The sequence below is a fragment of the Callorhinus ursinus genome, unplaced genomic scaffold, assembly GCF_003265705.2.
Source record: "Callorhinus ursinus isolate GAN/ISIS: 27379988/994484 unplaced genomic scaffold, GSC_fseal_2.0 scaffold20, whole genome shotgun sequence".
NCBI classification, from domain to species: Eukaryota; Metazoa; Chordata; class Mammalia; order Carnivora; family Otariidae; genus Callorhinus; species Callorhinus ursinus.
In genome coordinates, this window is record NW_027397082.1 from 31,248,244 (window position 1) to 31,275,458 (window position 27,215).

General features: G+C 44.7%; 1 protein-coding gene across 5 annotated transcripts in view; it reads left to right on the top strand.

Annotated features, from left to right (window-relative positions):
* The window catches only part of NCOA4 (nuclear receptor coactivator 4), a 62,749-nt gene that overhangs the window by 12,630 nt on the left and 22,904 nt on the right, over positions 1-27,215 (top strand). For 3 of the 5 annotated variants that reach the window (XM_073904499.1, XM_073904501.1, XM_073904500.1), the window contains exon 3: positions 8,448-8,609. In XM_073904499.1, coding sequence (XP_073760600.1) covers positions 8,558-8,609 — 52 coding nt within the window. In that variant the 5' untranslated portion in view covers positions 8,448-8,557. Of the gene's footprint in view, positions 1-8,447; positions 8,610-26,955; positions 27,078-27,215 lie in introns of those variants that run through there. The other 2 variants (XM_025880469.2, XM_025880468.2) reach the window with 2 other exon arrangements.

The window sequence follows — 27,215 nt, forward strand, 5'->3', positions numbered from 1 at the left end:
CCAAAGTGCTAAATATACTTCCAGGTTTATATAAGGAAAAGGTGCGGCAAAGGTCACTGGGTACATGCAGCTGGGCAGTCATGGTCAGGTTGTCTTGGGGTCAATCAAGCAGGGTCTTGCCGGCTCAGGACCATCCTTATTGCTTGAGTGGGTAGTTTCAGTTTCCATCTGGGGATGCTTTGCCCATAGGGTCTTTTGTCTAAGTTAAGAGATAAGTTGGAGAGAACTTAATGGATTAGAAAGTACTGACTGAGGTCAAAATGGAGTTAGTTGGAGTCGTCTTTCAATACTTCATTATTTTTATTGCTTAATAATATTCCTTATGGATAGACTACATTTTGTTTATCCATTCATCCGTTATATACATTTGGCTTGTTTTTACCTATTTTTTTTAACTATTGACTCTTGTGAATAATAGTGTTATAAACATTAATGTACAAGTATAGGGGCGCCTGGGTGGCTCAGTCATTGGGTGTCTGCCTTTGGCTCCGGTCATGATCTCAGGGTCCTGGGATCGAGCCCCGCATCGGGCTCCCTGATCGGTGGGAGGCCTGCTTCTCCCTCTCCCACTCCCCCTGCTTGTGTTCCCTCTCTTGCCTGTGTCTCTCTCTGTCAAATAAATAAATAAATCTTAAAAAAAAAAAGATGGTAATGTACAAGTATATATCTGAGTACCTGTTTTTAATGCTCTTGGGTATATACCTAGGAGTGGAATTGCTAGGTTAAATGGTAACTCTATGTTTGACTTTTTAAGGAAAAAGGATATTTTGAGAAACATCCAGTTTCTATATCTTATTCTTGGCAACACTTGCTTTTATCTGTCTTTTTGATTATAGCCATCCTAGTGAGAATGAAGTGGTATCTCACTGTGGCTTTGATTTACATTTCTCTAATGACTAAAGATGTTGAGCATCTTTTCATGTGCTTACTGACCATTACAAAGGACTCTTTTTAAAACTTTTAATTTCGATTTAATTTCACATTTACAGAAAAGTTCCAGAATAGTAAAAAAAAAAAAAAAATCCTGTATACTCTTCACCCAGAATCACCAATTGTTAACATTATGTCCCCATTCAAGTTATTTCCTCTCTCTGTCTCTGAGCAATCTGAGAGTAATGCGCATTCATCATGCCCCTTTTTCCATGGATAGTTGTATGAATTTCCTGAGAACAATGGCTTTTTTCTTAAACATGACCTCAGTACATTTATCAAAATCCTGAAACTTTTTTTTTAAAGACTTTATTTTAAAGTAATCTCTACACCTAATGCAGGGCTCCAACTTATTACCCTGAGATCAAGAGTCACATGCTCCACTGACTGAACCAGTCAGGCACCCCAAAATCCTGAAAACTTAACATTGATAAAATAGTGGTCTAATCCATTCTATATTTGAATTTCACCAGTTGTCTAGATATTCTAGATTTGAGTCCAGGATCCGATATAGGATCACATTTGTTTTAGTTGCCTTTAATCTGAAACACTTCCTCAGCCTTTCTTCATGTTTCACGGCCTTGATATTTTGAAGAGTATGGGCCAGCTATTAGGTAAAATATGTTCACATGATGTTTCCTTGTGATTAGATAAAGATAGGCATTTTTGGCAGGAATTCCACAAAGGAATGTCCTCAGGGCATCATAGCAGGAGGCTCATTTTAACCCCAACCTTGGCAATTAGATTTGATTCTTTGGTTAGGTTGTATCACTTAGCCTCCATTGAAATTGTTCTTTTTTCTTTTGTAATTAATAAGCAATTTGGAGGAGTTACTTTCAGTTGATATAATATTCCGCTCCTCATTAAATTTCCACTCACTAGTTTCAGCATACTGTGTCTTTATAAAAAATCAGTTCTGAGGGATGCCTCAGTGGCTCAGTTGGTTAAGCGTCTGACTCGTGATTTAGGCTCAGTCATGATCTCAGGGTCCTGAGACGGAGGCCAGAGTCAGGCTCCGTGCTCAGTGGGGAGTCTGCTTCTCTTCCTCTCCCACTGCGCCCCCGCACTTGCATGTGCTCTCTCTAAAATAAATAAATAAATCTTTTTAAAAAATCAGTTCTGAGGTATAATTTATAGACAGTAAAATTCACCTATTTTGAGTGGTCAGTTGGATGAGTTTTGGCAAATGAGTAGAGTCATATAACCAGTACAATAAAAATGTAGAGCATTTCTGTCACTCCAAAAAGGTCAAAGGGGGCTCTTCTTACTAATGTGAGACAATAGATAGAAACCCAGACACGTGCTATCCTAATCTTAAAGAACCTTGAATCTCTTTCTGAACCAGGCCTGACCTTCAAGCTCATTGTCTTGGTAAGAACTCAAAACACTTTATCCCTGACTCTACGAGTGGGAAGCCACAAGGCAACAGGTCATACAGTACATGAAAACATATTGGAACTGTTTCCAAAAATATCCCTCCATGCACTAGGAGTTCTGTTTGTCTTCACTGCAAGGCTCTTGCAGGCCTGATGTCCTCTGAGAGGCCACAGGAGGATTGGTTCCTTCACCACCCTGAGAGTCCAGGAAACAGAGCAGCTGTTGCCCCATAGTGCTGCTGTCACCATGTGCAGTGGGGTGAGGACACTTAGAGACCTGGCTTGCTCTCCCTGAGCCCCACGAGAATTGAGTACAACTTTCCTTTCCTGCTCAAAGACTGTCCTACCTACCTGGGGATTCTGTGGCCCACACCCTTTTCTCTGCTGCCTGTCCTGGGTTGGGTAATGGGTAGGTCAAGAGCTCCATTTCAGGGACCCCAATCAGTGACTCAATCTATTGCTCCCCTCTCCAACTCTCTTTTCCCAGGGCTATGGGAGCTTCATCTAGTCTGCTTGGTATTAGGTATTTTTCTGTGCCCAGTGCTCAAGCTAAGAATTGGATTTGTTAATGCCCCCAAAGCCTTTTTCTCCTAAAGCTATTATCTCTGCCATGGACTGTGAAAATCTAATTTTGAAATTAACAGTTGAGCATTGAGTCACTTCTTTCTGAATTACTGCAGGAAGTACCCTACCCTCAGCCTTGGGGTACAAGGAAGTAGAGTAGGGAGGGAGGAAGGGGCAAGCCTCATTGGCTAACATTTGTCCATACCATCCCATTATTGTGCAGTTGATTTGAGGGAAATAGATACAGGGCTTCATATTTCTCTACCTTAAATATTATCATTATTTATCTACCTTAATTCCTCCTCTTTTTAACTTCAGGACAAACCAGATAAGGAAATCTCTTTATTCACTGTTTTTCTTTTCCGGTAGTGTAGCAGGTGGGAAGGGAGATAAAGGTAAAGTAAAGATGACTGGAGAAAGCAATAAGGGATTAGATCCTGTAATGGGGTGTGAGCTTGGGCTTTGTGGAATAGAGCACCTGGGCCTGAAGGAAAAGAGAGGCACCTTTCCAAGAAGCTGAGAAGGTGGCACATGTGTTGACCAACCAGTGTGAAGTTAACTGAGGAGGAAAGGGGGCCATGTCCTCAAATATCACCTCAACCTAGGTATGTTTATTGTGCAATAAATAGAATATATTTATAAATACATAATAGATCTAATACCATTTTCACTTCTCCCAGAATGTTATGGATAGTGTACTTGTTGTTAGTTACTTCAAGCATGAATGGAACTTAACAATGAACTTACTGTTTTCCTTTCTATTATATTAATCTGCTTGGGCTGCCATAACAAAATACCACACACTAGGAGGCTTAAACAATAAGAATTTATTTTTCACAGTTCTGGAGGCTGAGAAGTTCAAGATCAAGGTGCTGGCAGGGTGGATTTTATCCCTGTGAGGGAGCAAGAATTCCTGTCCCCTTCAAGAATCCTTCTAGCTGGACTAAGAATCAAATGACACAAGACAGAGTAACAGGAGAAAATTAACAGCATATGTATAGGAAAGCTGCATAGACATGGAAATTCCAAAGACAGGCGGGCAAAATGAGGTATATATGGCATTCTGAACTAAGGAGAAGGGGTAGGGGTCTGGGATTTAAGGAATACAGTTTACAGGGCAGTAAGAAGAAGAGCAGATAGGGGTGCCTGGATGGCTTAGTCGTTAAGCGTCTGCCTTTGGCTCAGGTCATGTTCCCAGGGTCCTGGGATCGAGCCCCGCATCGGGCTCCCTGCTCCATGGGAAGCCTGCTTCTCCCTCTCCCACTGCCCCTGCTTGTGTTCCCTCTCTCCCTGTGTCTCTCTCTATCAAATAAATAAAATATTTAAAAAAAAAAACAGAGCAGATGTTTGGTAATTAGCAGTTTGGTCTGCTATACAGATGGGTCACTCAAATAAAACTTATCTTTGCTAATAACCCTTATTCTAGGAAAGAACCAATTTAGATTCTTCTATGTAGTTAAGGTAGGGGCAAAATTTTCTCTTGAGCCCGCAGGGTTTCAATTGCCTTCAGCTCAAAATAATCCACGTACCAAAATATCCCATCTTGGGGCAGCCTGCCCTTGGCTTCCACAATTCCAAACCCTCTGCCCTTAGCTTGCAGACAGCAGCCTTTTTGCTCTGTGCTCACATGATCTCTTTTTTTGTGTGCTTGTTCAAAGAGAGGGGGTGCTCTCTGGTGTCTCTTCTATAAAGGCATTAATCTCACCTTGGAATTCCCATCCTCATGACTTCATTTAATCTTAATTACTTCCACAAAGGCCCTGTCTCCAAATATAGTTATATTTGGGGATAGGAGTTCAATATGTATTGGAAGAGGAGAGACACAAACATTCAGTTCATAACACCTGTCTAAAACTAGTCCTTTTTGTGTTCCAATAGTATACCCTCCCCTAGCTATGACTACCCAGTATTTGCAAAAAGCCATGGCCATGTGTAGTCCTCCTTCTACAGGAGTTTACAATGAGCTTTAAAAAATTAAAATGCTTTTGGCCATCTCAGTAGCAAAAGACAGTGGGAAGCTTTAATTATGCCTTAACACAATTTTCTCCCTCTCTTATCTAGTGTTCCAAACACTTACATAGACACCAGTATTCTTCTCTTAAATAGTTCTGCATAAAGAACTTTGTTGGAAAGACAGAAAACAGCATTTATTTATTTACTTTTTAAGTAGGCTCCATGCTCAATGTGGGGCTCAAACTCATGACCCTGAGATTAAGAATCATATGTTCTGACTGAGCCAGCCAGGTGCCCCCAGAAGGCAGCATTTAAACTGCAGGTCCTACTATCCCATTTTAAAAATACTGTTTATTAACATTCTTAAAAGCATAGAAACATGCAAAGAAAATAATTTGGTCCCAAATCCCACTTTCCAATAATCTATATATATAAGTAATCTCTACACCCAACATGGGGCTCAAATTCATGACCCCAAGATGAAGAGTCACATGCTATACCAACTGAGCCAGCCAGGTGCCCCCAATGTTGATATTTTTAAAAAGTAATATATGCAAGAGATTAGAAAAATTCAGATAGTACAGAAAGTGTAAAATGAAAAGTGAAACCTCCATCCCTCACTGTTCCCCCCTTCACCCCAAAAGTAACTTGTTAATATTCATTCATTCATTGATTTAAAATATTTGTTGAGGGGCGCCTGGGTGTCTCAGTCCATTAAGCATCCGACTCTTGATTTTGGCTCAGGTCGTAATCTCAGGGTCATGAGATAAAACCCCAAGTCAGGCTCTGCACTCAGTGGAGAGTCTGCTTGAGATTCTCTCTCTCCCTCTCTGCCCCTCCCCCCCTCGAATAAATAAATCTTTAAAAAAAAAATACTTGTTGAGTACCTGCTATGTGCTAAGTACTCTTCTTGGTGCTGGGGTTACAGTAGTGATCAAGATATGTCCAGTTTTGGGCGCCTGGGTGGCTCGGTTGGTTGGGCGACTGCCTTCAGCTCAGGTCATGAACCTGGAGTCCCGGGATTGAGTCCCGCATCGGGCTCCCTGCTCAGCGGGGAGTCTGCTTCTCCCTCTGACCCTCCCCCCTCTCATGTGCTCTCTCTCTCTCTCTCATTCTCTCTCTCAAATAAATAAAATCTTAAAAAAAAAAGATATGTCCAGTTTTTACTTCATGGCACTTGCACTTGTCCACTTGCACATGAACAAGGCAGGTGATAAACAAACACATGGGACGCCTGGGTGGCTCAGTTGTTAAGCATCTGCCTTGGGCTCAGGTCATGGTCCCAGGTCCCAGGGTCCTGGGATCGAGCCCCGCATCAGGCTCCCTGCTCGGCTGGAAGCCTACTTCTCCCTCTCCGACTCCCCCTGCTTGTGTTCCCTCTCTTGCTTGTCTCTCTCTCTCTCTCTCTCTCTGTCAAATAAATAAATAAAAAATCTTTAAAAAAAACACACAAAATATTATCAGGTAGTGGTAAATGCTATGAATAAAAAGCAGTGTGGGTGGGTACAAGGATGGGATAACTGGGTGATGGGCATTAAGAAGGGCATGTGATGTGATGAGCACTGGGTGTTATATGCAGCTGAGGAATCATTGAACACTACATCAGAAACTAATGTTAGCTAATTGAATTTAAATTAAAAAAGAAATGCAAAAAGCAGTGTGGAAGAAAGGAGAGGTTGCAAGCAGAGAACTATTCTGAGCTATGGCCTGCAGTGAGGGAGTAAGCCTCTGAATATCTGGGGGAAGAGCATTCTAGAAAGAGCATAAGTATGAAATCCAGGGGTGAGAGTTTTCTTCCTGGGCCAGCACAATGTCCACCATTCCTATTCTCTTTGAAATCTGTGCTGAGTGCAGCAGGCATTTATCACATTCGTCCAGTTGCCTCTTAGAGTAAAAACAAGAGTAATAAAAGGGAAATCTAACTAAAATGGAGCTGGGAGACCAGAAGGGGGAGCTCTCCAGCCCTACCACTCTGCATCAATTACTGGAAAAACTGTCACTTCAGACCCCAGCAGAATTGTCAACAGGAAAGAATCATCAGTTATGAGCACCAACGGAAGAAATGTACATTGCATCTCTTCAGCAACAAGGCCAATGAGAAACCGTCATCGCCCCGTACTCTTGCTTTACTCCAATGGACTTTCCTTCAAAACAACCCCTCCCAACTTCCTCTTCCTTCTCCAGAAAATAACATTCCTTTCCTTTGTTGGACTAGCCTATGGTTTTTGCCATAGCTTGCTTGTCCCACGTTGCAGTTCTCTGCTATTCTTGAATAAACCCATTTTTGCTGGTAAAATAACTTTTATTTTTAAGGTCATCAAAAATGTATTTGTTATACATAGGTATCTGTCAAAATTGAAATAAAGTGAAATAGACTAGAGGCGATATCCATTTCAAGAAAAATGAGAGAAAGCAAATTTGCTTGGGGAAGTGGTCTTTTCTTCACTTGTTACGTTACCTGTCTGGCTCCTGTAAGCATTTGAGCTTGCCACCCCAAGAGGGAGCTGACTCCCTCATTTGCCAAAGAGGATCTGAGACTATAACAGCACTCCAATCAGGAGTTAAGGGTTAAAATGCTTCAAGCTTCTGCGCTCCCAGCTTGCTGACCTAAGCTCCCTTCTTGCTGACCTAAGCCTCTTGGTCTGTAGCAGAACAAACCTACTTTCCTTGAGATTTGCAGGCCACTGGCCTCGAGGAGTGAAGGCCCAGACTTTTCCAGAAGGTAAGCCCTGACCACCATCTAAAACACCTGCCACTGATGCTGGCCAGTCTGTTCAGGGTTATGTCCACATATGACTAATTGCCAGGGCACTGCTTCTCCTGCATGGAGACCCCTACGTCCTCTTCTCCATTTCCAGCGCCATTGGCTGCCTAGTAACAAGACCTGGGGAGGGTGGGCGTCTTGCTTAGGTATCACACGGATTTAGCAGTACGCTCCTTTTTACCTTGCCCACCATGGCAAAGATTAGTAACTATGTGTGACAAGCATTTATTTTCCTAGTGAACACCTATTAAAGGAGGGTGGTTTGAAAAATAAAAATGAAAAGAGGTGGGCTGTGTCCTAAGTTATTAGGCTGGTTAGCCTCAGTTGGAATTCCCTAATGCCAGAGGTCATGGGAGGTTCACACACATTGCCAAGAGAGGAGGATGGGAGAGAAGGAGGGCAGTGGACAGCCTGGCCTGAAGGCCCCATCCAGGTGGCAGTGCCATCCTGGTGCTCCAGCTCCATGGTGCTTTCTTTCTTTTCACTTGAATCTGGCTGTTGCAGGCCCTTCGGGTACATGCATGTGGGGTGCAGCGTCATCTGAGTCAGCAGGCCTGGGTTCAAATGCTGCCTCTTTCTCACCACTGGGAAAACCTAGAAAGATTTCTTCATCCTTCTAAACCTCAATTATCCCGCCAATAAAATGGAAGTGAAAATGCCTGTTTTGCAGGGTTGCAATGAAAACTCAGGGAGGCAGTACATGCAGGCAGTTGTAAGAGGCCTGATGTGTGGGTTCCACTCTACTCCTGCCTCTTAGCCCTCTGTCCTGAGGGGATTCTGGACAGCACTAGTCACAAGGAGACTTTGAAGGCTGCTGGTGACTTTCTTCTCTCGTGCTGGTGGCCATATTTGCTTTGCAGGTGCTCTTTGACAAGAGACCATCAGGGCTGGTGATGCTGGTGTGCAGCCTTTCAGATGTGCGGGAGGATAAAAGGCCCTGCCCTAAGTCCCTGGAGTGCCTCCACGCGCCATGCAGAGTATCTCGGCCCCTCCACACCTGAGCAGACCTGGAAATGGAAGAGGTAACACCTGGCACAGCAGGGTCCCCCACACAGACTGCTGGCAACTGTACTCGTGGCTCAGTGGTTGAGTCACGCTGATTGTTCAACATTTTGAATAGCACCCCAGAAAGAAGGAACAAACTACCTGTCACCAAAGCCTTATTGTCACCACCTTATCTTCAGAAGAAGGCAAGGACCAACTTCGCAAAGGGTGCTGTCAGGAAGGCAGTGGCTTCCAGGGTCTTTGTGTAGTTGCTCTAAACTGTAAACACATGATCCTGGACTAAATAGCCTTTAATCCACTTGACAAACAAGAGTTCTGAGGCTCCCAGGGAATGCCTGGGGCACCCCTCTGTCTGGAACAAAGCCTGGTTTTTTTTCTCGGTAATCCCAGACCTGTTTGCTTTAGCGCCACCTCTTTGCTTCAGTGTTTTATCTGTTGTTTTCACCCTCCTCTGATAAGCTTTCTAATTGCCTTACAGGGGAAAAGAAGAAGACATTTGCCAGCAGTCTTTTTGGGCTCCTTAGCTTCAAACATTCTTCTGACACCTGCCCACAGTAGACTGGCTCATGGCGTTTAGTGTTGCTGGGTGGCCCCAGAACCCCACAGCTGTGGCAGTTCTTGCTGTTCTTCTAGTGGCTTCACAGTCCCACTGTGAGGTTCCCTTGGCACTGCAGAATCTCTGTCCCCCCACTGCCCTTGCCTGGTGTAGAGAGGGTTTCACCCTTCCCAATGCTGTGTGACAGCCTCTGTTGCATCTTTGGGCATGTGGAAGTGAATTTGTCTTACTGTCCTGTAGAAGTAAATGAAAATACTCACTTTGCATAAATTAATACACGGAATAGGGCCGGCCTCCACCTTTCTGGTTTCTGGAGGGTGAAAACTGTAAGGCCTGACAGTCTCAGATCCAGAAGCCTCTTCACCTCTGGACTGAACACTTGAAACCAAAACATGTCCTTTTGCCGATGCTCATTTGAGTCCATTTTTTAACACAGATGACAAGATCCTGACTAGTGCAGAAATTGGTCTTGCCAATGGGGTATCGCTGCAGACTCTAAAATCAAACAATGACGGGGTTGGGTGGCCCTTCAGAGCGGATTGTTCTTTCCTGGCTGGAAACTTGACAATTCTCACATACTAGATATTTTTCCTTCTGCCCTTTCAGGCCCATCTGTCATGAGGGAGGCTGGAGGAAGCCCCTGGGAAGATGTGTAGGGGTGAATGGGATCCGGATGGCGCCTCTGGTAGAGCAGGGAGCTGGAGGGAGAGCTGATAGAATAGACGGGTGGGACAGTTCTCATCTCCCTTCTCTGTGAGATAATAAGCGAGATTATCTTCTGGGTGTCAAGGAGGCACAGGTGGATGGCAGGTTTAAGAGAAGTGATAACAATCTGGGAGGGCTCTAGAAAAGGATGGGAGAGTGACAGGAAACAAGTACTCAATTTGGAGACTGGTGGAGAGGGGGCTCCACCAATCCTAGGGGCTCCACCAATCCTAGGAGCCCAACCCTGATGCGGCATCAATCTGAGGGAGGGCTGGCTGGCTGTGTGTGGCTCTCTGAATGCTGAGCAGCTCTGTGGGGGCAGAGCTGGGCCAGGGGGCTTGCAGGCTGATGGACAGGCAGGGAAGTGTGGGCACAGTGGAAGACAGGGTGCTGAGGAGCTCATGCTCTGGTTGACATCTTATTGGAGTCCACCCTCCTTTGCATGGCAAACTGCAGTCAGGTGAGGTAGCACCTCTTCCCACAGTAGCCCAAATTCCCAGAAACAGCAACTGAGAAGATAGGAGTACACCTGAGGCACAGCGGGGAATGTGCCATGACCATTCTTGTCTGGCTTTATAGGCTCCATGAGAAATTGTCCATAGGAACAATGTCCATTATGAAGGTTCCATTTCAAAGCCTGACTTGTAAAGGCCATCTTAAAACAGCCTTTAGGTTTTAGGTGGTGAGAGAGGACAGCATGTTCTCTCCCATTGCCACCTGATCAGTCAAATGTCAGCAGAACTGAGCCTCTGCTAGCAAAACAGTATTTCCTATTCCAAAGACAGCTCTTCCCAAGAGATTAAAAATTAGACCAATAGTTGTCCACTAGAAAACTCCTGAACATTCCTCATCATAATTATAGCAGGGAATAGAAAACCCAGTTTATAGAGTGTTTTATGTTCACTCTTTGCCATCTGTTACTTCCCGAGTCTTTACAATAGCCCTGGGAGGTAAGCAGGCTCATCCTACTATTTCTTTTTTTTTTTTAAAGATTTTATTTATTTATTTGAGAGAGAGAATGAGAGCCTGAGAGGGGGGAGGGTCAGAGGGAGAAGCAGACTCCTTGCTGAGCACGGAGCCCGATGTGGGACTCGATCCAGGGACTCCAGGATCATGACCTGAGCCGAAGGCAGTCGCTTAACCAACTGAGCCACCCAGGCGCCCCTCATCCTACTATTTTTATACTTCAGTTGATGATGTGAGGTGCACCCACCCTCATTCTTCCTCCCTCCTTTGCCCTGCTCCCTGAGACTATAGTCATTTCCCTCTGACAGTATATGGAACTCTACAATTTACTAGCTAGTCACTGGATTTTCCCCCAGTCTCAGGCCTTGCTCATTGCTGCTTAAAAGCCATAATACAGTTTATTACAATAAACGTTTTAAAGGCTTACTTGTAAAATGGACTTGGCAAAAAGAATAGATACACTTAAAGGGCCAAGCAGTGTTTTTTCTGTATCATCTGTCTCCTATGGGAGGGAGGAATCTATGTTAATTAAAAGACCAACCACCTATCAATTTAGCAAACATGAATCCCCCTAGGTTATAGTAAGGGAAGTTGTATTTCTGAAAATAAAATAATCCTGGATTGGAACTTGAAAGGAAGGAGTTGCTGTGCAATCATAAGGCACCAAATGGGCACTCGATGAATATTTATCAAATCAACACATCAAGACTCCTGCATGTGCCAATACTTTGCCCACCTTTTCTCAAAAGCCTATCTGTGAACTACAGGGAAGCAATGTTTGGGGATCATCAGGAAAGATCTTTACCCAGTAGATATGACAAGATTTCACACGGTATCTCATAAAATGTGAAATTGAAGCTACTTCTGAGAGGAAATTAGCAAGTAAAAACCTACATGTACTGAGATCATCCATTTATAGAAAGCAGCTGCTCTGACCTTCCCTTTTCCTCAGAATCACTGGCTACAGACAGACCTCATGATGGAAAGGGTGTGTCCCCAGTGAATTGTGGCCTCGTGCTTGTGGCTTGTGGCACTGTCCTCAGTGTGAAAGCAAATGGTACATCACAGAGACAAAATCCAGCAGAGCATTGCCAACGCTTCTCAGAGTAGACAGAGTAGAGGAGGCTTGGGCCACCAGACTCTGGCGGGGGCGGAGGGGGGTGGCTGGTGGAGGGATGCAGCAAGCTGCTGTTGCTTGGCGTTACCTGCCTCTATCAAAAATGATGACATCAGGGGCGCCTGGGTGGCCCAGTCATTAAGCGTCTGCCTTCGGCTCAGGTCATGATCCCAGGGTCCTGCGATCGAGCCCCGCATCGGGCTCCCTGCTCCGCGGGGAGCCTGCTTCTCCCTCTCCTACTCCCCCTGCTTGTGTTCCCTCTCTTGCTGTCTCTCTGTCAAATAAATAAAATCTTTAAAAAAATAAATAAATGACATCACCCTTTATCAGGCCCTGGGCTGAATCTTGAGACACAGTCTCTCATTTATTTTTCACGCCAATCCTTTGAGAATTTGGATTAGAACCTAATTCTGTCTTAACCTGTGCACAAATATTGCTCTGATTCTGCATTCACCCAGCTCCTCAGGCAGCATTTTCTAAAGGAGGAGACTGTGATCAACAGAGACCATGAGATACAGCTGAGAGTGAATGCTGGGAGCAAGCAGATCAGAGTTCTGATGCAGATACTCTCCTTTATGAGCTGTGATAGATAGTGAGAGGGTCTTCTCTTTCCTCATCATTCTCTTTCCTCAAGTGAGAAGACTTGGTGACCTCACAGGGAAAATCTCTTTGCTGCTACAGGGAAGCCTCTCCATACGTGTTCTTCCTTTCCTCATTCCCCTCATCAGTGTGATGAAGGGAACTTGGTACGTCGACATTCATCTATGGGTTTCTTGGGAGTTTGGTACAACCCTGTGGATTCACAGATCAGAGCAAGTAGTGGGTTTGTCCATATACTCAGATGCCGAGCATCACAGCCCAGAATGTGGTAGCCCCAGCAGGACACTGCTCCCCATAAAGACCTGGCTGCCAAGCAAGCCCACTTCCCAGGAGAGTTTCTTCACTTTGTTCTTTTTAACTGTAGCAATATTAAACATATTGGCACAACACTGCCTGTGGCCTTGAAAGTCCATTTCAGAGGAGAGTAATGGAATATTTTCTCTCCCGACAGTTGGAGCCTGGGAGGGCATGGCAAATGTCCTGGGGCCAGCAGTGACTAGAGGAAGAGGCTGGCTTAGAGAGAGGGTCCTGGGGCAAGTGCAGACGGTGTGTGCTCCTTCACAAGCATTTGCATCTGGTGGGGCAGAACACAGAGCGCAAGCTTTGCATCCTGTCGGGCACACTAATCTGCTTGAAGTTACTCTGTGATAGGCCCTGAGCTCCATTGAGTCCCAGGGACTGGTCCAAAAAATGAACCAAGTCTCCAGATTATCAACAAACAGTCTTGTGATAATAATTCTCAGCCCCTATTTGCATGGCACTTTACAGTTTCTATCACCCCTTACACATGCATGGCTTAATTTAAATCTCACTGCAAGCCTGGTGGTTGTTATCGCTGGTCTCAATTTATACAAGAGCGGCAGTGCAGCGATGGCTCCCATTTCTAGTGCACATGTTGGGTGTCAGGAACTGTGCTAGGCACTTTTTGGTCACCCCTTCATTCATTCAACAAGTAGTGCCTACTATGTGCCTGGTACTTTTCTGAGTGTTGAGAATAAAACCATGAGCAAAAGAGTCAAAATGCCTGCCCTAAAGGAGCCGATAGTCTAGCTGAGGGGAGGCAAGCAATGACAAATGAACAGGTAGGTCACTGTGTCTTAGGTGGGTGATGATCTGTGCTTTGTAGAAACCTAAAGCAGGGAAGGTGAGGAAGAAGGTAGTGTGTGGGGGCTGGCATGTGGGTGAGATGTTGTACAATTGCTCAGGAAAGGGCCTACTGAGAGGGTGACATTTAGGTAAATGTCTGGAGGTGTCCGCGGCCAGCAAGGAGGGTGAGGGCAGCTGGGACGGAATGCGTGGCAGACCTGTAGGAGACATAAGGCCAAGTCACTTTGGGCAAGTGACAAGGCCAGTGTGATAATGTCACATGGCCCTCAATTTACCCTACCCTGTAACATGGTGGAGAAGGCCCAGACAGCCAAGTAGAATGGTGTTAAATGGGAACTGGACAAACAAGAAAGCACATATAAAAACTGATGAAATCGGAATTAAGTCTGTAGTTTAGTTATACTATTATACAACTGGACCAATGTTGAGTTTTTGGGTTTTGAAAATGTGCTATGATTATTTAAGATAGTATCACTAGAGAAGCTGGGTGATGGTACCCAGAAACCCATTGTACTGTTTTTTGCAACTGCTTGTGAGTCTTAAGTTATTTCAAGAGAAAAAGTTGTTTAAAAAGTGGGCATATGGGGCACCTGGCTGGCTCCGTCAGAAGAGCCTGAGTTGGAGCCCCACATTGGGTGTAGAACGTAAATAAATAAAATTTTTTAAAAGTGGGAATAGGACTTAAAGGTGTGCAAACACAGAAAGAATAGAGCACTAAGAGAAGAAAGCAAGATGCAGAAAAAACAGTGTGTGTAATGCCCTATGAATTGTGTTCCACAAAGCATGCACCCACACGTGTATGTGCAGACCACCTCCAGCAAGGTTGAATCAGTGGCAGCCATGAGTTCAATCTAGAGGAACAGACAGACTGGGAGACAGGTGGAAGAGAGGCATGTGTGTGTGCATCTAAAATCCATTTTAAGATAAAGGGGAAAATAAGACCCATTCAGTCTACAAAGATGGAAGTTGAAATAGGAGCAAACATCGAAAATCAATCTGGCAGGTTTGGGTAGAGCTGGCTGCAAGACATCTGGGGAGGGCTGCTCATTTTGTTTTCCTTTCTCCCCACTCCCTGTGAGTAGCCCTCATGCCTGCTCACAACATCCTTTCCCCATCACATAGGCTCCTGGGGATGGGGGGGCAGAGAGTGAGGGGGTGGGAAAGCAGAATCACCTTCCTGCCAGCACCTGATGAGTGACAGATGAGCTCTTTCTAACCATGGCACTGAGTGACAAGGTCAGGATCTTTCTCCTGTTCTGGAATACCTGCATTAACCCAGGTCTGATTTTATCCTGTGTGACTGCTCTCTGCCAGGCACTGTGCCAATCAGTGGGAAGGACATCAATAGGACTGTCTGAGTCAGAGTTCTCAGCTGTAAACAGCAGAACCTCCTCTAGTCTGTGTGAGCAGGAAAGTAACTTATGAAACATAATAGGAAACTCACAGGTTTTGTGGAAGGCCAGAGATGCAGGCTTGGTTTGTCCGATGGAAACCCCAAACCCCACTGCCGATGGCTCCAGGTAGATCTCACTGTCACTGGTCTCAGTCACTGCACACTGGCACCTAGAAACCCTTGTCCTAGAAACTGCCTAGCCACCGCCCTCAACCCTATGTAAGTGGTTCCCATGCATCCTCTTTAAGGGAGTCCTCCTCAGTGGGTCTGATTGTGGAACTGAGGTCACATGCTTGTGACCTACATATAATGGGACTCATACCTAGGAAATTCTTCAGACTTGGTGTTTCAAAAGAAACCGAGGGGCTACAAGCCATGAAAAATATGCCCCTGACTTCCAGGAACTTAGAGTTGATGTGGTTTAAACATATGTGGTGAAAGCAGAAGTGTGCAGGAGCCTGTGGTTTCCTTGGTGAGTGGGGAGGCAGGCCTTCAAGGGAGCAGGAGAGTACCCCAAGCAGTGTTGGGGGGTGGTAAGACTGATTTTAGGGCTGGTAGAGGATGGCACTGGGGAGGATCACTGTGGTCAGCTCTGAAGACCCTGGAGAGCCAATTGGTGAAGAGGCCTGAGCTCTCCTCTGTGGTAAAGGAAAACCTGGGGTGGAATTTGAAGCACTCTAGCAAGCTGTGGAGCGATTAGGGACAATATGGTGTGGTGGGTTGCATTGTGTTCCCCCAAAATTCATATGTTGAAGTCCTAAGCCCTTGTACCTCAGAACGTGACTCTATTGAAGGTAGGGCCTTTATTTATTTTTTTAAGATTTGTTTGTTTATTTGAAAGAGCACATGCATCGTGGGGGGGAGGGGCAGAGGGAGAGAGAGAACCTCAAGCAGACTCCCTACTAAGCACGGAGCCCGAAGCCCCAAGTCTAAAGCCCAGTTTCAGGACCCTGAGATCATGAGCTGAGCTGAAATTAAGAGTCAGAGGCTTAACTGAGCCACCCAGGCACCCTTGGAGATAGGGTCTTTAAAGATGTAATTGCGGGTAAAACAAGGATGAGCCTTAGTCCAGGTTGACTGGTGTCCTTTTGAGAAGATTAGGAAGCAGATGGGCACAGAGGAAAGACCATATGAATGAATACTCAGGAAGCTGAAGGCCATCTGCAAACCAAGGAGAGAGCCTCAGAAGGGACCAATCCTGCCGACACCTGGATCTCAGGCTTCTGGCCTCCAGAACTGTGAGAAAATAAATTTCTGTTGTTTAAGCCCCCCAGTCTGGGATATTTTGTTATGGCAGCCTGAGCAAACTCATACAAATGGTAACTCCTTTAAATATACCAGGAGGCTCTGCTTGTTACTGCCCCTTAAAAGCCATCCTGGGCATCATGGGAGGAAGAAGGGTTTTTTGGAAGATCATTGTTGAACAAAGAGAAGGAAGGTTTGCTTGATGCAGCAGGGAGTAAAGACTTAAGATTCAAGAAGAGTTCTGGGAAGTTCGAGCTGTTCGAGCCCAAGTGGCTTGTCAAGGGAAAACAGGGCTGCAGAGTGCTGCTCTCCCATGCCCTCAAGGCTGGGTTTGGGGCATTCCTGCTCTCAGAGTAGGCTCCAAGAGCAGTGCCCTGGGGCTCTGCTAAGCTGACCCACTGAACTAGTCTCACGCCTTCTTGGAGTCCAGCTTGGCCACCTGGCTGTGGATTGGCATCCGTGAGTCATGTGCCTGGCCATCTACATAGCACAGGATGAAGGCTCAGGAGAGCAGTTCTCTCCTCTGCTCTTTCAAGTCAAGGGCAAAGGAGGGGTGCGGATGGCAAAAGTAAACATATAATTGGGGTAGAGACCTGATTTATGAACAAGTAAGGCATCTAAAAACATAGTTTCTTGTCGGTAGTCAACCTTCTGTAAATACTGAATGTGTTCTTGGTGAGGTGTCTTTCTGAATAGTGCCAAGTGGGTGGTTGCCCTCTCTTGTATAAGTTCGGTGTGACTTTCCCTGGGTACACAGCCTGTAAAGATTCCTACTCATCACCATGGTAGGTAATTGTGATGTAACCCGCCGTATTTCACTTCATGATACATGGTGATCGTTTGCTCATGGCATTTCCTATTCTCTTACCTCCTTGGTTTACCAGGTTTTTGTTTGTTCATTTTGTTTTATTTTTGTTTTGTTCTCTTGAATCAGCATGTTCTCAACCAGCCCTATTCTTGGGCATTTGGGTTTGTTTGCTTGTTTTTTTCCATTTTCCCACTGCAGAGGGTATCGTTGAGGAGGAGTGTCTGTCTCCTTTGCTGTGTCACCCTGTTTAGAATCAAGTCCTCCGAGGGAAAAGGTGAAGTCAAATGTTGCAAACAGTTTTAAGAAGTTGGAGATGCACTGTCACATCCCTCTACATAAAAATTGCCCTAACAAAAACCATCCTTGTGCATTTTGCTTCCCATACATACCTCTGTTTCCCTCTGGGTATTAGACATTAAATAATTATTCTTGCTGTTCATTATGGTTCTGTTTTATCAATGTATTTATATTTCTTGCATTATCAGTAAGTTGAACAAATTTTTCATGTGTTTGCTCATCATTCATGGGTCCATGCATGTGCATGAAATGCCCCTTTATTTCCTCTGCCATTTTTCTGCTAGGATGTTTTGCTTTTTCCCACTGATATTTAGAAAGAAAGTCTTCATATAATGAAATTATTCTCCAAATTTGGCCATTGCTTTTTAATTTTGTTGACGGACTCACAACTTTTACATATTCAAACCTATTTCTTTTATTTTTCTTTTCTACTCAGAATAAGACAAATATTTACCTGTATGCCCTCTGACGAATTCATGATTTTATTGTAAAAATTTAGCCTTTGAATCCTTCTAGAATTTATTTCATTGTGGGAACTAAAGTAAGAGATTAGTTTTGTTTCTTCCCAAATAGTCTACCACTTGTTGAATACCATTTATTGAATAATCTGTACAGATTTCAAAGACTAAGTTTATTTTATATAATCTTTTACATATATTTATTATATATTTTCTGGGTTTTCTATTTTTTTTACCTATGTTACCTATGTCTTTCTATTCTTATATCAGTAAAACATTACTTCAAGAAGCTTCTGTTCATAATTAATTTTAGACCTCTTACAGAACAAGCACCCTCAGTCCATCTTCCTTTTTAAAAGGTTCCTGTAAATTCTCATGTTAAAGTTTGTTTATCTAGCTTGCTCATCTCAAAATGTTTACAAAAGCAATTTGGTACTTTTCTTTGTCCTATAGATCCAGTATCAGCCTAGATGAATTGATATATTCCTGCAGCACTCAAGATGCCTTAATCATCTGGAAACAAGGTTTTTAGCCTCATGGTCTGAGAACTTCGACTAACCCAGTTGCCCCATCAAGTTTCCTATTGCGTTTTCTTTGTCTCTGTATCTTTATCAGTGTTTTATTATCTTCCTGAAAGTCCCTTTACTGCCTCATTTCTTTCGTTTTTAAAATATTTTATCTATCTATCTATTTATTTATTTATTTGAGAGAGAGAGAGTGCATGAGCAGTGGGGAGGGGGAGAGGAAGAGGGAGAAGCAGACTCCCTGCTGAGCAGGGAACCCAATGCAGGACTCGATTCCATGACTCTGGGATCTTGACCGGAGCTGAAGGCAGACGCTCAACTAACTAAGCTACTCAGTCGCCCTACTGCCTCATTTCTATCCTTTAAATTATACATACTCTGAAAAAGCAGCTAAAAATCACCTATTCACAAGGGTTTCTTGAACCTCCTCTGTGATAAAATAGCACACTCTCATTGCTCTATGACTTGGGACTCACATTTAGCTTTTTCCAGTTTATTTGAAGTATTCTCTGTAGGTCTTCTTTCTTTGCTAGATTACCTGAGGGTAGAAGCTCCACCTTTAAACCACCTGCCAGAGTCCAGCAGGGATCCTGGTACAGGACATTCACTCAGTGATTACCATATGAATTTATTGGTTCTCCTTCTCAGCCCTGCTTTACATTACATAATGTTCTGGGCAGCCTCTGGGTTTTGGCCACCTCTGTCACTTTATGCAATGCTCAGTGCCATACCAAATAAGCACACTCCATGTGGTTTATCTAATGGTAGGTCCTGGCTTCTCAATTTGTTATATTATCGCAGCTTGGTAGATGTAACCTGTTGGCAGATGTAGGCCTTTGAATGTACCTGAGAGGATTAGTGCAGATATAGAAATGGAGTAAAATGAGGAACTTTAATGTGCCATTTATATAAGATAGTAGTTCTCAACCCTAGCTGTTTGAGAATTTTGTGGAGGGTTTTTGAAACTTAGCAGTGCTCAGGCCCCATCCCAGACCAGGTAAATCAGACTCTTCGGGGTAGGAGCTGCACACTTAAAAGGTTCTTGATCAACTCCTACCTGCAGCCACAGTGGAAAACTGTTGATCATTTCAAAGCAGTACTTCTCAAATTTTAATGTGCATGCCAACCTTCTGGGAATCCTGTTAAAATACAGATTATGACTCTGTGGGCCTGGGGTGGGAGTGATATCCAGGATGGCCTCAGGGGGTGCTGAAGCTGCTAGTTCTGCCGGCACAGTTGGATCACTGAGCATCTAAAGCAGGGGCTCTCCGCCTTGGTTGAACATTCAAATCACTTGGGGAGTTTTCTAAAAATATGGCAGTCTCAACCCTATGCTCAGAGATTCTGATTTCATTGTTCTGGGGTGGGGCCCAGGCGTAAATTTAAAAATACTCAAGATGTTTTACATGTGCATTTGGGGTTCAGAACCAAAGCAAAGAGGAGAAATGAAGCATTTCTCCAGAGATAATCCCACAGAAAAAACAAAACAAGAAACTTGGCCCCAGGCACCCTTCGGCTCATAACAGCTATCTGATTAAAGAGGAAGGCCTTATTTTTTCTTGAAATGTCTGTTCTGAAATAAAATTTGGAAGGATTTAAGCTTGCTGTAAGGAAATATGATCAGTGGCATGAACTGGACAGTACTGGAATTTAGCTGTGGGTGAACTCAGAAGCACTTTTCTTAGACACCTTTAATATTGATGAGATTGTCTCCTTCTGAGTGAGGAGCAGATGGCAAGGGCTGACCCGTGTTACATGATTTGGGGACCCCATTGATGCTGCCACAATGCCACATGTATTATTTTAGAGTGCAAGGATCTTGATGGAGTCACACCTTAACGAATTCCAAGTGGGAGACTAAGGTCTGTGAGGAGTGTCTTTGTGGCCAAGATGGAATTAACTGTTGCTATGAGGAAGTCTCAAACCAGTAGGGCCAATCGGGGGATTCAGCTCTGTTGGGCTGCACTCTGAGGAATACCTACTCCCTTCTTTCAAATTCCCATCCTGAAGGAGGTTTGGTTTTTCAGTGCCATTTCTTCCTTCCTTTCTTCCTTCCTTCCTTCCTACCTTCCTTCCTTCCTTCCTTCCTTCCTTCCTTTCTTTTTTATTGTGGTAAAATATATAAAACATAAAATTTACCATTTTAACCATTTTTAGGTGTAAAATTCAGTGGCGTTAAGTACATTCACATTTCTGTGTCACCATCTCCAGAACTTTTTCATCTTCCCAAACTGAAACTCCGTGCTCATTAAACAACTTTCTGTTCCCTCCTCCACCCAGTCCCCGGCAACCCCCATTCTACTCTGTCTCTATGAATTTGACAACCCTAGGCACCTCATCTAGGTGCTATCATATAGTATTTGTCCTTTTGTGACTGGCTTGTTTCAAGATAATGTCCTTAAGGATCATCCGTGTTGTAGCATGTCTCAGAATTTCCTTCCTTTTTGAGGCTGAATAATGTTTCATACATTTGGGGTGCTTCTACCCCAGGCTTATTTCCTTTAAGTAGGTTTTGAAACTTGATAAATATTTTATTATTAAATACCTATATCCAGATGGGTTGTGGGCTCAGGATAGGAAGTAACACCCAATCATCTGAAGGTGTTCTAGAAGTTGGCCAATGTCACTTTAGTCTTAGCTTGTAGCCATTTGTAAGAACAGGAGTGGCTGTGAGCACAGCAGAGGGGGTTGCATGTGAAGGTGCAGAGGATGACCTGTAGTATGCTTTACACTCTAAACCCTGTGTTGCTTCACTGGCTCAGTTTAACTCAAGTCAGCACAAAGGTTGTGTAGATGTTTTCTGCTGGATTACTGTGGACACCAAAGGTCTAGTGTTTGGGGTGATAAAACAGAGAGTACCCAAATTATGACCCTAATTGTCCTGTTTCCTCGGCAGCTATGTCCATAAGAGCCACTCCCCACACCCCTCCCAGTCCATCTGATGTCTTCATGCCAGCCTCGGCCTGTAGCATTTTGCAAGAAGAGGAGCTGCTCTGATGACAGAAACATTGGCATAAATAGCGTTTCCCAAACTTGCCTGATCACAGACACAGCTGGGAAGTTTGATGAAATACACATTTCTGGGGCCTATCCCAGAACCTACTGAATCAGAATCTATAGGGGCGAAGGAATCTCAATTTTAACAAGTGCCTCCGAGAGACTTATGGCACTAGCAGTGAGTGGAGGAATGAGCACTTGACTTAAACACCTGAGTGCTACAGATTTTAAGTGTCTGGAAAATTCCAAATATATGTATTGAGTATGCCCCATGCTAAGTCCTTAATGGAACAGGAAGGATATTGGATTGGGAGACTGGCTGGCTGGTTGGCTGAAGCAGGTTCCCAGGTATTGCCTTGGTTGGGTCACCACATATCACAGCTGAACCTTGGTTTTGTGGTTCCGGAAATCTGACATTGTCTTTCTATAAAGTGTCGATGTGGCTGTAGGGTGTGATTGTACTGGACCAAGTTAAGGGCTAGGGAAATGTTCCTCTCTGATATGAGTGCATCTCCAAAGAGGCCAAGGCATCCACATTGCCTGGATTTGGCACTCCCCCACCCTGGTCAGTGCCGCATCATCACAGCTATGTCAATACAACCCTCTTCCAGGGCTCTGTGAATCGAGTATAGAAAAGAGTGATGAGAGAAGAGCCCCAGTGCTAGAATCAGAGTAACAGTCTGAATCTCCATTCTCTTGTATACCAGCTCTGTGACCCTGATAAGTTTCTTAATCTCTCTGAGCCTCAGTTTACTCACTGTAAAATAGGGATAATCAGGTGAATATGAAAATTAAATGAGATTTTAAATATAAATTAACTCAAATATGTAATGCATTCTCTCTGCCAGTTCTGTGTCGCCTGAGCCTGGGTCAGTAACTGGCATCTAGTCTGGGCTCAAGGTGCCCCTCCCCTCTTTCCTGCCACATTGCCTATCCCGTTTGGCACACTGCTCCACCCAGAGGAAATGTGTGCATTTCTCCCTACTGTTCAGCGCCAACTCCTTTGCCCTGTAATTGTCTCACAGCCTAGTGAGTTTTTCTCACCAACTTTTTTTTCCTTTGCCATAACAAAATAAAGGATTTGATTACATTTTTCTCTGGGAGAATTTTTTGACCTATTGCATTTTCTAGGGGATGCTGTCCAGATCTCAAGCTGCCCCGCAGCATTCCAGCCTGAGGTTGGAGGCCCAGGCCCAGACTGCCCTGGTCTCCCCACTGTCCAGCACTCCCACCCCAGGTGCCCTGAGAAAATCTTTTTCCATTTCTTATTATGGTTTTTACTCTTTGGGGAGAGTATTGAAATGTCCTCTTTTGTTAAAATAAGTCAAGGGACACCTTTTGGAAGGAAACATTATCACAAAGGGCCCTGAGGATAGCTGCTTCTATGTATATTTTGGGGAAGGGCAATTTAAATCTGGGGTTTCTGGAGGGCGATGAGCCCTAAAATGGTTTGCACCATTGAATGTGTGGGTGGATCTTCCCAGGGAGATGGTCCCCATGTAACAGCACTCCAACCGGTCTTAAAGGTTGACTTGCTTCAAGCTTAGGCACTGCTTGCTTGTCGACCTAAGCCCCTTGGCTTGTAGCAGAACTAACCTACTTTCCTTGGGATTTTGCAGACCACTGACTAGCCTTGAGGAGTGACGGCCCAGACTTTCCCAGGAGATACGTCCTGACCACATTTGAAAACAGCTGCCACTGATGGCAGTAAGTCTGTTACGCATCATGTCAGCATATGATGAACCACCTGAGTACCAGGGTCTCCTGCACAGAGTGCCCCCTCACTGTTTCCCCTGCTTTCCCCTTTACAACTCTCTGGCTTCACCTGGATGGGGGAGATGGTCTTTGGGATGTTGGTCCACCATCTTCCCAGGTTGCCAGCTTCCTGAATAAAGCAAACTTTCCTTTCCCACCATCACTTGTTTCTTGAGTATTGGTTTTAGAGCAGCAAGCAGTCAAACCTGAGTTCGGAATTGGTTCTCTCTCTGGTAACACCTAGTTTTCATCATATTCTTTCTGAGCTCTATGATCCCCACCTGGAGTGATTATTATTTTTTTTAATATTTTCCAAAAAAATTTATTTGAGAGAGTGAGCGCGTGCAAGTGAGATAGAGCAGGAGCTGGGGGAGGGTAGGAGCAGAGGGGGGAAGGGTGGATGGGAGAGGGAGAAGCAGACTCGCTGCTGAGCAGGGAGCCCCATGAGAGGATGCAGGGCTCAATCCCAAGATCCTGGGATCATGACCTGAGCCACTCAGGTGCCCCCCACCTGGAGTGATTGTTCCTCTTGGCTGAACCAGTTCCTATCCTTTTTTTTTTTTTTTAAAGATTTTATTTATTTATTTGAGAGAGAGAGAATGAGAGATAGAGAGCATGAGAGGGAAGAGGGTCAGAGGGAGAAGCAGACTCCCTGCTGAGCAGGGAGCCCAATGCGGGACTCCATCCCGGGACTCCAGGATCATGACCTGAGCTGAAGGCAGTCACTTAACCAACTGAGCCACCCAGGCGCCCGAACCAGTTCCTATCCTAACTGGCCTCCATCCCAGGGACAGTTCCCTTCTCATATTCAAGCAGCAGTACTGCTGGCACATCCCGAGTAGGGAGGGCAAGAAGAGTCAGGCTGGAACAAGTTGCCTGGCCCCACAAGAGCCCAGATCTGCTTCTGGGCCCATCAGAACTTACTGCTATCTTTCTGTGCATGCAGGACAAGGTGGAATTTAGGAGTGATGCCAGAGATGGTCTATGTGTTGATAGTTCAGGTTCTATGTATTCAGGTCTAGGTTCCTGAAGGAGGCACTTCGGTGTTGCCAGCCAAAGAGTGACCTTAAGTTGGTGAGGGGCATCCCAGACAGTTGGAGCTAGTCCTGGGGAGGTGGGGCATCCTATTCCCTTCTAACAGGCCTTGCTCTTGTCTCAGTGACAGCCCTACTACACCTGTGTGTTATCACAAAAGCCAAGTGCCAGAAAATCTTCAACAAGGAGACCTACAGCTATAAGACGGTGGAACAGAATCACCCAGAAAGGACCTGTATTGTCAGTTGAATGGATAATGTAACGTGCTTGTAGTGGGCCCAGAGCTCCCAGCCTGAGAGGGCCCAGGTTTTCCAGGCCAGGCCTTGTTCCTCTTTGGCCTCTAACAATCTATGATTGTGTAACCCTACCTACCGGTAAAAAAGCTTTTGAGCAAAGACTTAAATCTGTGTATGCTTTTAGTTTATAAATTATTATGTATTAGTTTATAAATTATGTATGTATTATAAATCATGCAAACACTGAAAGAAAACAAAAAATAAATATGAATAAAAGTTATAATGGCTTTATAATATATACTGCAATAGATCATTGTATGTCTCCTACTTAGGGGACCACTGCTGCTTCTGTCACTTCTGATATGTCTGAAGCCTGCTGCCCTGGTGTCCAGCTATCTGGTGAACAATCCAAAAAATACATGTGTCTTCGAGATGAAATCAGATCCCTCATTTTCTTTTAGGTTTTCATGCTTATCCTTCCTTCCTCTTCTTCAGAGAGCATCCTCCATACTGTGTCCCACATATACCTTTGTGTTTGCTTGAGGTTAGGACAGGTTTTTTTTTGTTTTTTTTTGTTTCTTAAGTAAGCGCTAGACACAGTGTAGGGCTTGAACTCATGACCCCAAGATCAAGAGTCCCATGTTCTACCAAATGAGCCTGCTAGGCACCCTAAGGTTTAGGGCAGTTTAGAGCAGGACAGCCTGGGAGAAGCGCCTCCAAGACCACACACATCCTGATGGTGTATTAAAAGGCCAGGAACTGGGGTGCCTGGGTGGCGCAGTTGTTAGGCGTCTGCCTTCGGCTCAGGTCATGATCCCACGGTCCTGGGATCGAGCCCCGTGTCGGGGTCCCTGCTCTGCAAGGAGTCTGCTTCTCCCTCTCCCATGCCCCCTGCTTGTGTTCCCTCTCTCACTGTCTTTCTGTCAAATAAATAAAATCTTAAAAAAATAAATAAATAAATAAAGGACTGGTCAACTTATTTAAAAAAAAAAAAAAAAGGCTAGGAACTCTGCCTTGTAGATGGAAATGGCTTGGGTGCAAGGCTCTAGTATATTTTGCTGCAAACAGACCACCCCAAAACTTCGGAACTTAAAAACAGTGACAATGTTGATCATCTCTTGCTGTATCTGTGTAAGAGAATATTTGTTCACTCCACAGTTCTTTACTGAGTGCCTGGGCCAGGTAGTGATTGGAGCCTGGGGCTAAGCAATTAACCAGAGAAACAAGGTCTCTGCTGTCCTGGGGCTTAGAGTCCAGTGTGTACGTGACAGATCACAAACAAACAGTTCTCTGTTGAACATTCTGTGGGCAATCAGTAAAGAGCTTTATTTTTCCTCTGCCCCTGAACCCTACGTGTTTAAACATGCTATGTGGACTAGTTGAGCAATCTAGGCAGGCCCTTTAGTGTTTTTGGTCCTAAGATAATTAAAAAGTGCTTTGGTCACTTTTAGTTACAAAACAGTATCAATCCAGAGTCTGCATCTGAATTGAAGAGGGGGACAAGAGAATTAAGGGTCAGGTACAGTCTTGGCTCCCTTTGCCAGTGGCAGTGTTTAGGATGATTTTCTTTCTCTTGGGGCTTTTGTGGGCTTCTCCAACATGCCCTGCTCCTCCTCCTTCTCCACAGCTCCCCTTCCAATTCAGGCTATGACTGCCTTTTAGTTTCTGTATTCAAAGCCACGTTTCCCATTGCTTTCTTCTGAGATTACCTTGCCCCTTGTCACTCTTAGGTGGGACCTACTTAGATGGTCTTTCACCTTGCTGAGAAATATGGAGAGCAGATAGCTGAGTATTGGGGACCTCTGTCAAAGCTGAGACAGAAAGATGCCTGTATTAATATCTGGTCACAAATAAAAAAGTTCTAATGTGGGTAATGCCACACTGCAAATTTTGAGAAGTACAGAGCGGTGGGTTGTGGAGAATTGTATGATGTGGTGCAAACGAACATATGCTTTGGAGTCAGATGATGTGGCTTGGAATCTGGACTCTGACATTTATTTACTAAAAATTTTTTAAAAAGCTGTAGCAAAATATACAGGATGTAAAAGTTACCATTTTAACCATTTTTAGAGTTTACAATTGAGTGGAATTACATTCACATTGTTGTGCAACCATGGCTACATCCATCTCCAGAACTTTCCATCATCCCAAACTGAGAGTCTATACTCGTTATACAATAACTCCTCTCCCCCAGCCTGTGACAAACGCCAGTGTGTTTCCTGTCTCTATAAGTCTGACTTACTGTAGGTACCGTATATAAGTGGAATCATACAGGATTTGTCCTTTTTTTGTGTTCTGACAATTATTTTTGCAAGCGTATATTAAAGCTAAAATCTATCTTGTGAGGACATTTGTTGTGAGAGAATCACAGGATAATCCTTGGCATAGAGTGTGCCTTCAACAATTTTACTTCACTTAATGGGATTTATTTACGAAGGGTGAAAAGGACACGGATCTCGAGTACCAGAAAGAGTGTGCGCCTGCGCTCTGTGCTCCCTAGAGGGCGGACAAGGGCTTTGCACTGACCCGAGCGGAAGTCTCGCGAGAGTGTCAGACGTGTGGCGTGAGGCGTGGGAGGAAGGTTGCGCTCTCGCGAGAACTCTTCCTTTCGGCCCTTTACCTGATCGGGCCGGTCTGTCCCCGAGGAAGCTTCCACTCCGATCGCCGGGCGCGGCGCTTCGAGCTGGTAAGAACCGTGGTGGCCCGCTGGGCTGGCGCACCTCCCCCAGCTCTCAGGTCGAAGGCTGGTTCGGGGCTCCATGACCGCTTGCTTGCCGGGCCTGGGCCTGCCCTTCCCATCCGGCCTTTCCCTCGACCCGTTCGG